Source organism: Mesocricetus auratus, unplaced genomic scaffold (genome assembly GCF_017639785.1).
Source record: "Mesocricetus auratus isolate SY011 unplaced genomic scaffold, BCM_Maur_2.0 Super-Scaffold_100029, whole genome shotgun sequence".
Lineage (NCBI taxonomy): Eukaryota > Metazoa > Chordata > Mammalia > Rodentia > Cricetidae > Mesocricetus > Mesocricetus auratus.
In genome coordinates, this window is record NW_024429210.1 from 10,331,893 (window position 1) to 10,344,048 (window position 12,156).

The 12,156-nt window shown below is 42.2% G+C and overlaps 1 protein-coding gene across 1 annotated transcript in view; it reads left to right on the top strand.

The window, feature by feature from the left end:
- Positions 1–12,156, top strand: part of Rab1a (RAB1A, member RAS oncogene family) — a 28,822-nt gene that overhangs the window by 15,606 nt on the left and 1,060 nt on the right. Inside the window, exons 2-5 of the mRNA XM_005070395.4 lie at positions 1,112–1,184; positions 3,674–3,769; positions 10,781–10,876; positions 11,947–12,078. Coding sequence (XP_005070452.2) covers positions 1,112–1,184; positions 3,674–3,769; positions 10,781–10,876; positions 11,947–12,078 — 397 coding nt within the window. The remainder of the gene's footprint in view (positions 1–1,111; positions 1,185–3,673; positions 3,770–10,780; positions 10,877–11,946; positions 12,079–12,156) is intronic.

The following is a 12,156-nucleotide window of genomic DNA, read 5'->3' on the forward strand; positions in this document are numbered from 1 at the left end:
GGAAATAGTCAGAATAGGAGGACTGAGAGAGTCCTTTAGGAGACAGTGGACAGGCAATCTGCCGTCTTCAGGTCGTTGAAGACATCTTTTAGTGATGGGTTTTGAGTTAGTCCTAGCAGTGTTGTTGCTGGAATCAGAGTCAGAATCTGCCCTGGGTAGACCCAACAAGCCAGGTTCAGCCATTCATCTTTGGTAAGCCAGTTAAAAGAACCAAATTAATAGCAAAAGCACAAAGGGAGACATTTATTCAGTGTGACCACATCAGGAAGAGGAACTGAGATCCAGCAACATTTTGAGATGCCTATGTACCATGTGATTCAGTGCCCTGAGAGGCCAGTAGAGGGCATCAGATCTCCTGGGACCGAATGGAGTCCAGATGGTTGTGAGCCTCTTGGGAGTGTTGGGAATCGAACCTGGGTCCTCTGCCTGAGAAGCCAGTGCTCTTCACCTTTGAGCCATCTTTCCAGCCCACTATCTTTTATTGTTTTTTAGAAAGGGGGTGTTAGACCTAGACTCTAGGAAAGGAGCATAGAAATTATTTCCCTGTAGGATTGCTCTGCACAGTAAATAACTTGGTCTTTGAATTTGAAGGAGAGACTTTTGCTGTTATTGAGAGAGAACCTCGTGTATTTCAAGTTGGCCCTATCATGTATCTGAGTCTTGCTTTGAACTCAAGATTTTCCCACCTCCACCTCTCCAGAGCTTGCTGAGGTTACAGACATGGGCCACTAAACCAGGATAGGCTGATTTCACTGGCTGGAGCATAACCTGGTCTAGTCTCATAGGGTAGAGAACTGGGATTTAATTAGCATAAGTCTCCTCAGCCCTCAGTAGGAGAATCATGTTTGCTGCCACTCTCCCCATGGAAGAGGAAGCTCACGCCTGAGAACTCTTGGTTGGCCCTGCCTGCCTTACTGGAGTGGGACGTTCACATGTCCCACTATGCATCCAAGGGCTGCTGCTGGATCCAGTTTTGGCTCTGCTGAGCTACACAGAGGCCTTTTCAGGAGCTGTGATCTTCCTAACACGCTGTTTGCTGTTAGCTGTTTCTTGTAGAACTTAACAGTACAACATGCTTTTTACTAATGTGATTTTCCTTCTCTCTTTGCAGTGATTATTTATTCAAGTTACTTCTGATTGGCGATTCTGGGGTTGGAAAGTCTTGCCTCCTCCTTAGGTTTGCAGTAAGTTGAAATCGAAATACCTTTTTTTGTTGTTGTTGTTTTTACAGTCAACGATTCACTTAGTTGTACAATTAGTACAGTGTGTTTTCTAGTTAGACAAAACTCAGACAATTTTATGTAGAATGAGTTAACTCTTTCAGAATTTATGTATCTATGGGCTCCCAAGCCCCACCCCCAGTGGTATCTGGGATTGTTAAATAAATGTTGTTTTTAAAGGAAATCCATGGGAAGCTGGGTGTAGTAGTGCATACTTGTGAAAGGGGGGGGGGGATCAGTCAGACCAAAGAAATTAGAAAAAAGAAAGAAAAGAGAAAAAGAAATTCAGTGGAACAATGAAATGGGATGATAAAGGTAGGGTTAATCTTTGTAGAGTTCTGGTAGATTCTACAGAGGTGGAGAGGTAATGTGGGCTACTTGGCCTTATTGACAGTGACAAGAAACATTCAAGTCACATTGAACAGAGCAGGGAAACAGCAGCAGCCAGAGTGCGAGCTGTTACGTGCTGATGGTCACATGTGCACGCTGTAGCTCAGACTCAGCTCTGCAGCTGTGCCAACCTGGTTCTCTAGTCTTGTTTTGTTTTTTTCTTTAAGTTAGTTGAAATTTGAAAAAGATCTTTACCCTCTAGTTCCTCATTTCACAAGTCACTTTTGGGGTAGCAGTTTATGTCATAGAAAGTTGATTTTGTCAGTGCTGCTGTTAGATTCCCCTCACTAAACTGAAGTCCACATTTTTGGCAGAGGGCTTCCCAGATGTGGCTTTGCAGTTCAGGGGTGGTTAGTCTCCATTCCTTCCTGTGGGTTTTTTTTTTTTCTTTTTCCCATGAAAGCTTCTTTTAAAACAGGAACTTGTTTCTGTGTGTTTGTATATGTGCGGTGGCCGTGCACTCAAGCACAGCGGCAGGTGTGCAGGGCAGGGGACAAAGTGCGGGACTTGTTCCTCCTTCCACCATGGGGTCCCAGGGGCTGGATTCTGTCACTTGGTGGCAGGCACTTTGATTCTCTGAGCCATCTTTTTTTTTTTTTTTTTTTTCTTCGAGACAGGGTTTCTCTGTGGCTTTGGAGACTGTCCTGGAACTCGCTTGGTAGTCCAGGCTGGTCTCGAACTCACAGCGATCCGCCTGCCTCTGCCTCCCGAGTGCTGGGATTAAAGGCGTGCGCCACCAACGCCCGGCAAAGTTTTTAATTGACATAAATACACATAAGAATCCCTCTTTCAGTGTGCAACACAGTGTTTTCTAGTAAACATACAAGGCCATACAACTGTCACCACTACTTCATTCCAGAATGTTTTATACCCCAAAGGGACTCTGTACAGTTACTACTGCCTTTTCTCCTTCAGATCACAGCAACCATCAATCTAGTTACTCTCCCTGGAGCATTGTGTAGGGGAACAGTTCATAGATATAAACTCATTACAAGTGGCCTCTCTCACTTATGTTTTCAATGCTCATCCACAATGGAGCAAGTATGAACACTTAATTCTTTTCTTTTAGACAGGGTCTCGCTATGTAGCTCAGGCTGGCCTCAAACATGAGCCTTCTATTTCAGACTTTGGAATGCTGGGATTACAGGCAGGCCCCATCTTACTCAGATCAAAACTTGTTTTGCTTTTTTTTTTTTTTAATTACTTTATGAGGTTGGGCATGGCAGCACACACTTTTAATCCCAGTACTCTTGAGGCAGGGGTAGGCAGATCTATGTAAATTCAAGGCCAGCCTGGTCTACATCAGTGAGTTCAGCAAACATAGTGAGACTGTCTCAAAAAGCAATTTTTTAAATTTACTGTGTGTATGTATGTGTGTGGACATGTGCATGCCACAGTATGTGCATGTAGAGGTCATAGGACAGTCTGACAGGCAGCTTTTCCTTCTATGTTGGTCCTGGGGATCAAACTCAGGTCATCAAGCTTGGTACAGGGATTTTTACCTACTGACTCATTTCACTAGCCCTACTTCTTTATTTTATTACATTCTTTTTTTGCAGCTGAATAAAATCCCACTGATATATTTTATTTATGAAAGAATTGGGTAGTTTCCAAAACAATACAGAGAAACCCTGTCTCAGACAAACAAACAAACAACCAAAACACAAAAACAAAACCCCTTCAAGCAGCGTGTAACACAGACTTTGGAATACACCCCTAAGAGGAAAATGAAGTGAGCATTGTTTGGTGGTAGTGGATTGGGTGTTTGAGGACCAGGACCAGGAGTGTAACTGATTGGTGGTTAGAAAAACTCATGTGTCTGGGTGGGAGCTCTGACAGTTACACAATCTTCCTGACGTATGTAAAGAATTTACCAAGAGATGTATAAAAAAAATAAAGGATACTTGAAAAATAGCCCAAGGAAAAAAGAAACTTTTTTGCTTTAGAACACAAAGCAAGATGGATCAGTTGTTAAAAACTTGGTTTATAAACTTTGCCTATAGCGAAAGTAAACTTGAAACACTTTCTCTGTTGACCATTGACTTCGTTAACTCTCCCCTCAGGATGACACGTACACGGAAAGCTACATCAGCACAATTGGTGTGGATTTCAAGATCCGAACTATAGAGTTAGACGGGAAGACGATCAAGCTTCAGATAGTAAGTGTTCAGTGCGTGGTGCATTTATGTGTATCTGGTATGCTAACAGAGTCGAGTGTAAGAGTCATGCGTTGATGATAGTTGTTAGACAAGGAGGCATTTCCTAGGTTCACTTTTCCCAGTGAAATGCCTACCTTCTTCCTCTTTTTTAAAGTTATTTTTATTTTATGTGTGTTGGTGTTTTGCCTACATATGTGTCTGTGAGCGTGTCAGATCCCCCAGAACAGTTGTGAGCTGCCATGTGGGTGCTATGGAAGAGTAGCCAGTGCTCTTAACCTCTGAGCCATCTCTCAGAGCCCCCTCCTCCTTCCTCTTATTTGTCACCTATGTTGAGGATTGAACCCAAGGTCTCCCATATGCTAAGTCTGTACTGTTTGTATGGAGCTATGTTCCAGGTCGTCCTTGTTGAAATTTTACTTGTGAAGCAGAAATACTCATATTGTCAGCCTTGGACCTGGTCTCCTTCTCCAGTTGAAGTCAGATGTTTGAGTTTCCTTGCTTCACAGTGGCTACTTACTTGGCATCTTGTCTGTCTTACTATGCTGAGTGCTAGGATAGGCTCTTCACACATGCATTAAATAAAGACAGCTATTCACTTGGTTCTCTGGGTAGTTCTCCTTTAAGACCGCATATTTTAATTCTGTAGAAAGACAGAATTTTATTGGAAAGAAACTTAAGTTTTTCTAGTATTTTTGTTTTAATCTCAGAAAATGGGTGCTGAGAATTGATGATTTGCCTAAAGTTACTGGCAGAACCAAGTGATTTCTCACTCTCCATCTTTGACCTGTGTCTTTGTGTTATCTTATTTACCTTATCCATTCTTCACCCCCACCTCAAATGTTTATCTCTTTAGTATGGGTCTGGGCACTGTCAGCTTATCTGTGGGTTTTTTGTTTGTTTGTTTGGTTTTTTTTTGGTTTTGGTTTTTCAAGACAGGGTTTCTCTATAGCTTTAGAACCTGTCCTGGACCCTTTGTAGACCAGTCTGACCTCGAACACACAGAGATCTGCCTGTCTCTGCCTCCCAACATGTGCCACCAATGCCCAGCTTTTGTGTGATCTTAAAAAAGAAAAAAAATCATGGGGTAAGCAAGATAGCTCAGTAGATAAAGGTGCTTAATATCAATCAAGCCTGATGACCTGAATCCGATCACCAGGACCCTTGTGGTGGTAGGAGAGTACTAACTCCTGCAAGTTTTCTCTGACCTCCATGCAAGTGCCATGACAAGTGTGTCCTCAGTGTCAACACACACACACACGCACGCACGCACGCACGCACGCACATACATACACATACATACATAGAGAGCGTACTTGTAAGGGGGAGAGAAAGTAAATAGTTTTTAAATTGGGTTTTAGTTTTTAAAAATCAGTATGTTGTACAGGAGGCTTAGAATGAAATAACACTAAAGACTAGTCATTAATTTTTTTTTTCATGGAATTGGTGTTGCTCTGAGCTAAAGTCCTGAAAATCAAGTCAAAATTACTATTTTGATTCTGGTGATTTTTTTTTCTCCTCCCTCCCTGTCTCCCTCCCACCTTCCCTCCCTCCCTCCATTTTATTTTATTTTATTTTTTTTTGAGGCAGGATTTCAGTATGTATCCCTGGCTGTCCTGGAACTCATTCTATAGACCAGTCTGGCCTTGAACTCAAAGATCCACCTGCTTCTGCCTCCCAGGTGCTGGGCTTACAGGTTGTTGACAGAGTTTCCTTTCTGTCTGGTCCCATCTAGCCCCAAATAAAGATAAAAGACTTATAATAATTACAAACTGTTGGCCGATGACTCAGGGTTCTTACTGGCTAGCCCTCTCTTAATCATTAACCCATAACTATGTATTCTACATGGCCTTACCAGAGAATGCCCGGCATGTCTATCTTTTCCTGTAACTACATGACGTCTCCTTGCAGCCTTTCTCTGAGTCTTTCCCCAGCATTCTCCTCATCTCCTAGCTCCCTCTATACTTCCTGTCTGACTTCTGGCCAATCAGTGTTTTTGTTTTTGGGTTTTTTTGTTTGTTTGTTTTTTTGTTTTTTGTTTTTTTTGTTTTTGAGACAGGGTTTCTCTGTGTTGTTTGGAGGCTGTCCTGGAACTCACTCTGTAGACCAGACTGGTCTCGAACTCACAGAGATCCGCCTGCCTCTGCCTCCCGAGTGCTGGGATTAAAGGCATGCGCCACCAATGCCCGGCCCAATCAGTGTTTTATTCATCAACCAATAAGAAGAAAATCTCCTATCATCTCCTGTTTTCTGTCTAAATAAAAAAGAAACGTTTTCAACTTTTTTTTTTTTTTGAGACAGGGTTTCTTTGTAGGTTTGTAGACTGCCCTGGAACTCTCTTTGAAGATCAAGCTGGACTCGAATTCACAGAGATCAACCTGCCTCTGCCTCCCAAGTGCTGGGATTAATGGTGTGCACTATCATCACCTGGCAAGGTTTTTAACTTTAACATAGTAAAATTATATATAACAAAACAGTTATCAAGTAAGAACTGTAGTTAATAATTAGTCTGTTAACATTTGGCAAAATTTAAAGAAAATATTCTATCATCTATCCTACCTTTGTGAGTCTAAGGTTTTATATGTAACTTATCTTTTATCATAATTAAGTAAACCATAACTATAACTGTGTGTCTTCAACTCTATCAAAGACCCCAGAAGGATAATATGTAAAAGGATAATATATAGAATTGACAGTCATCTCGCTGCCTGGACAGTCACCCAAAGTTTCTCTGTAACGTGTCCATCTTCAGCCCATAGGCTACAGTGTGTCTGGCAGACTTCTCAGCAAGGAGAGAAATTTTAAACTGTTTGCCTGTATTGGCAATTTGTCATTTTTCTCTGTGTCCTGCAGAATGTCTGGCCGACTCTTCCTTGAAGCAGGAAGCCTGCAGGACGGTTCCATCTTGTTTTGGCAAGTTCAGCAGTCACTTTCCTGTGGGTCCTTCATGTCCAGTTTATACAGCATACAGTCAAACAGTCCAGGCAAGAGCAGCTTCTTGTGCAAATGGCTAATCTTGCCATTTTGAAAGCAAACTCCATAATGAGTTTCTTCGATGCTCATTTTCTTCTCTGACGTAATTGGTGTTGCGAGGAGCAGTTGTGTCTCATTGTCAAGAAAATCCTAAATGATTTTTTTTTTTTTTTTTTTTTTTTTTTGGTTTTTCGAGACAGGGTTTCTCTGTATTGTTTTGGAGGCTGTCCTGGAACTCACTCTGTAGACCAGGCTGGCCTCGAACTCACAGAGATCCGCCTGTCTCTGCCTCCCAAGTGCTGGGATTAAAGGCGTGCGCCACCAATGCCCGACTAATCCTAAATGATTTTAAATGCCATTTTCTGTAGGTCTTTGAAAGGTTTGAAGAATATCTTCCATTTGAAATATAGCTCTGTGCATCTAGAAAATCTAACGTAACTGTAGGTTTTGGCTATTATAGGTGACTATAATCTGTATTTAATTGTATGTTATATTTTACATATATAAACACAGTATCTAAACATGAACAGATACATACACCTGTAACAAACTCAGCCTTTTGATGTTCACTCAGAAGAATAACAAGGATGTCAGCTTCAGCCCCAGCACTGAATCCTGGTTTACTCGTTTCTGCGGGTTTGAGGGTCACATAGCTCCTGCTGAGTGTGTTTCCCTTTGTGACCTTGGAGATGGGGTATCATTGGGTTCTGTGATGTGTCCTGTGCAGGCAAAAGTAAACACTGTTGTGAAAAGATCACTCAAGCCTGCAGCCTGGTGATTATTCTCTACTGGATTTAGATGTTTGAAACATTTTAATTTTGTCACTTCCTTTGTCTGGAAAGGATCTTGCAAATTGCACTTGGTTGGCCTTTCATTTTCAATAGGAATTTTCTTTCCACGTCTGATGCTGTTATGTAAACGTATTTGGGGAATTCACCAGTTTCAAAAGCAGCTGCTTCTATTTACAGTGGCTCTGGCTGTCCATTCTTTATACTGCACTGGAGTCGGTATCCCTTAACCTCTCTGGAACTCCTCTGCATTGTGAAGCTGTGTGAATCAGAGTAATCCCTTCCCATGGCATCCGCCTTCAGATGGATGTGACCGCACCCTTCTTCCTGCTCAGTCGGTTGTTCCTTTTTGGAGTTGGTTTTAGAACCTTTTGAATTTGGGTTACTCCTGCATTTTAAAGTGCATTTTCTAAAATGGGATTCCCAAAATAAAGTATGATACAGGGTGTGAGATAAACTTTGGAATTAATTTCTTAGATGTTCTCTCCCTTTGCGTGTGGGAGACAGCTCAGTGCAGTGGTTAAGAGGCTGGGGACTCGATTCCCATCTCCCATGCCTCACACAGCTCTGTAATTTCAGCCCCGTGAGTGCCTGTGCCACCGCCCTGCCTCTGTGGCCAGCAAGCATGCATGTAGCTCAGGCATTTGTGCAGGCAGAACACTCATACACATAAAAGTAAAATGAAATTTCTCCACTTGAGGAACTGGTGCTTATTGTTAATCCACCGAAGAATACAAAAGCAAAGCAGGAGTTCACATTTGCTGTTGCCGTAACCACATTACCTAGCAGTGTGTATACTGAGATTGAGGTTTGCTTGTCTTTAATTTTGGGCATGGAGATGGTTCAGAAGATAAAGTACTTGTAAATGTGAGAACCAGAATTCACCCATCAAAATGCCTGGTAGGAGACGAACCTCTAATGAATTCCAGGCCATGGAAGGCAGAGAGGCGCTGGGTCACATCAGTGAGCTCTGGGTTCAACTGAGAGATCTTGCCTCAATAATAAGGTGAATAGTAATCCAGAAGACTTTACTTTAGCCTCAGATCTCCACATGCACAGACCATACACACACACAGAAAAGGTGTACACATGTGCATGCATGGATGTGTGTTTGTGCGTGCGTGCGTGCGTGTGAGTGAATGTGAATGAGAGAGAGACTTCTGTGAATTGATGTTCTTTTTTTTTTTTTTTTTTTTTTTTTTTGGTTTTACGAGACAGGGTTTCTCTGTATTGTTTTGGAGGCTGTCGGTCCAGCCCGGCCTCGAACTCACAGAGATCCGCCTGCCTCTGCCTCCCGAGTGCTGGGATTAAAGGCGTGCGCCACCACCGCCTCTCAATGTTCTAAATTTTTAAATGCAAAATTGTGCTTTTAAAGCCATTGTATTTCAACTTGCTGAGCTTCATTTGTTCCTTCCAGGTGCTGTAAGTCTTTTCCTTTGACTTTTTATGTTTAGTGGTGATGGCCAGATCTTCTACAAAATTTGTGATTATAGCTGGGCAATGGTGTCACACACCTTTAATCCCAAAACTTGGGAGGCAAAGGCAGGTGGATCTCCAAGCCAGCCTGGTCTACAAAATGTGTTCCAGAGCTATATAGAGAAACCCTGTCTCAAAAAACAAACAGAAAAATCCAAATAAAAACCTTATTATCATGTGTGCACGAGTGTGCTTCCACATGTGTACTCTGTAGCTGAATATTTTCACAATTTTTCCGCGTGTGTAGGGGGTGGGGGGCTCCTGTATGCCATGGCACATCTGTAGACATCAGAGGACAACTTCTTCTGTTGAAAGAGGGTCTCAGCACTCTGGAGGCAGAGGCAGGCGGATCTCTGTAAGTTCCAGGACAGCCTGGTCTACAGAACAGACTCCGAAGCTACCCAGAGAAACCCCTACTCGAAAAACAAAAACAAAGGAAAGAGGTTTTCTCACTGCTTTTGCTAGCTTGGGATTTGTGGTGTAGATAAGGCTAGTCTCGAACACAGAGCTACACCTGCTTTTGTCTCCCTGGTGCTGGGATTATAGGCATGAATTGCCACACCTGTTCAGAGGACAACTTTTGATATTTTTTTCCTTCTGTGATGTGATCCAAGGATTGATCTCAGGTTGTCAGGTTTGTAAACCTTTTGCTAAGCTTTCTTGCCTGTCTTTTCCCACTTAAAAACATGTTTTTATTGTTGCTATCTATGTGTGTATAAATGCATGGGCCTGAAGAACCCAGAGGCACTGGATGCCCTTGAAACTGGAGTTACAGGCAGTTGTGAACCATTTGAACCTAGGAATTGAACTCAGGTCCACTGAAAGACCATTATGTGCTCTTAATCATTGAGTCATCTATCCAGGTCCCTTCCCCACTTTAAAACATGAGTTTTATTTTAGAGGAGTTTAGAAACATCTTCCTTGCATTGTTTTTGCTCAGTTAAGATAGTACCTACTTCAAGTGGGTAAGTGTGTCATTCTGACTGGTGGTTAACATTAGATCTTTCCATTGCTTTCTGGTATTATAAACTACATTAGCAGTGAGAAACTCTCATGGAGGAGTATTCTCTGTCATATTTAGACCACTTTTCCCACACCTGACAACTGGTCTTTCTATTCTTTATGCGTGTGTGTTGGGGGGCTTGGGAGCTTCCAAAGGTGGTTCAGGTTTGATGGCCTAAAACTCCTGGGGGACCCTGGTGCCTGGGGTTAAGGCCTGCGTGTGCCCTGTGTGTGGAGAGGTTTCACACCCTGGGTGTACTGGAAAATGTGGCTTGCAGCTCTACCTTCCCAAAGCCTTTGCGCTCAAATGTGGCTGAGTAGCAGGAGGACTTGTCTGCATGCTCAGCATGACCCCTGCAAGTCATCTTCTTTTCCTATACCAAGACTTGAGGCGGTGTCAGTGCTGTGGCGTTGAGGTCTTTCACTTGGTGAAGTGACCTCCTTGTCCCACTAGGGCATGGTGGGACAACCTGGTTTGGGAAGAGTGGCTGCAGCTAGGAAGGAGTAGGCTGTGACTCTGGATTCTTATTTTTACCAACTGCCTAGCATAGCTTCTGTTCTTAAAGAATTTAGAATTTGGTATCAGTACCACCAGCCAAATTGTAGGCATTGTCTTCTGTTCTGGTTTTTAATACATTTGATACTTGCAATACCGTTTAATAATGTAAGCATTAAATACTGTTGTATCAGATCCTAATAATCTCCAGTTTCCTCTTGTACTTTTCCAAGTCTGTTTTAATGGAGTTGTTTGCCTTTTCTGATTGTTTTCTAATAGTGGGACACAGCAGGCCAGGAAAGATTTCGAACAATCACCTCCAGTTACTACAGAGGAGCCCATGGCATCATAGTTGTGTATGATGTGACAGATCAGGTAAGTTCCTGGAGAATATTGTATGTGTGCAAGATTTTCAACACAGTAGTTGTTCTGATTGGCCTGGAACTTACTATGTCAACAGAACGTCCTTGAATACTTTTGATCAGAAATTATTTTTACCGTTTGAGAAATTAAAGTAAAATTAAAACTCATTTTTCATGTAGCAAATACTAAATCTCAACTCTCTGTGACTTATGGGCAATTTGGAAATAACTGAAGACATTTAGAAGCAAAAGATGGGTGAATGTGAGCAGGAAAAGAAAATATTACATTAACATGATGTCATGTGCCTGGGTTCTTGCTCCTTGGGAGACTGAAATAGGCTCTCAGGTACTCAGAAGACTGAGGCCAGCCTAGGAAGCACCACATAGCAGATGAGTTTCAAAGAACAAACAGAACATGTTACTGTTAAATGTTTCCATTGTTTTTTGAGACAGAGTTTCTCTGAGTAGTCCTGGCTGTCCTAGAACTCCCTAGACAAAGCTGACCTTGAACTCAGAGATCTGCCTGCCTCTGCCCTCCAAGCATGGGTATCAAAGGCATGTGCCACCACTCTGGCCTACTGTAAAATATTTTTGAGAAACAAAAAGGAAAAAGTCTCACCAAAAGTTTTTACTGGTTTTCTACCCCCTACCCACGCACTGTCTCGTAGTGGATCTCACTTAAGGTAGTCCTGACTGACCTGCAACTAACTGGTTTTGTAGACTGGGCAGTCCTAGAACTCAAGAGATCCACCTGCCTCTGCCTCCCTAGTTCTGGGATTAAAGCTGTCACTGTATCCAACTCATAAGCCAGAATTCTGCTAAATTTCAGAAATTAGGTTTTGTTAATATTTAAATTTCAATTTAAAATTGGGTTTGCCCGTCACTAAATATTAAACTATTTCCCTTCCCAAATAAGCTATTTTCACTTCAAGCCTGCCAGTCCTCCTTATCCTTCATTAGATGAGCATTGTCATTATAATATATTAGTTCATTTCTTTTCCTTACATTGTATTATAGCTAGAGTTGCCACACGAGCTTTTATCAGTTGATCCTTCAAAACTGTCATCATTCTTGTCTTTTTAGGAGTCCTTCAATAATGTTAAACAGTGGCTGCAGGAGATAGATCGCTATGCCAGTGAAAATGTCAACAAGTTGTTGGTAGGGAACAAATGTGACCTGACCACAAAGAAAGTAGTAGACTACACAACAGCGAAGGTATGCATGAGGGTTTTTTGTTTGTTTGTTTGTTTTAGACAGGGTTTCTCTGTGTAACAGCCCTGGTTGTCCTGGAAC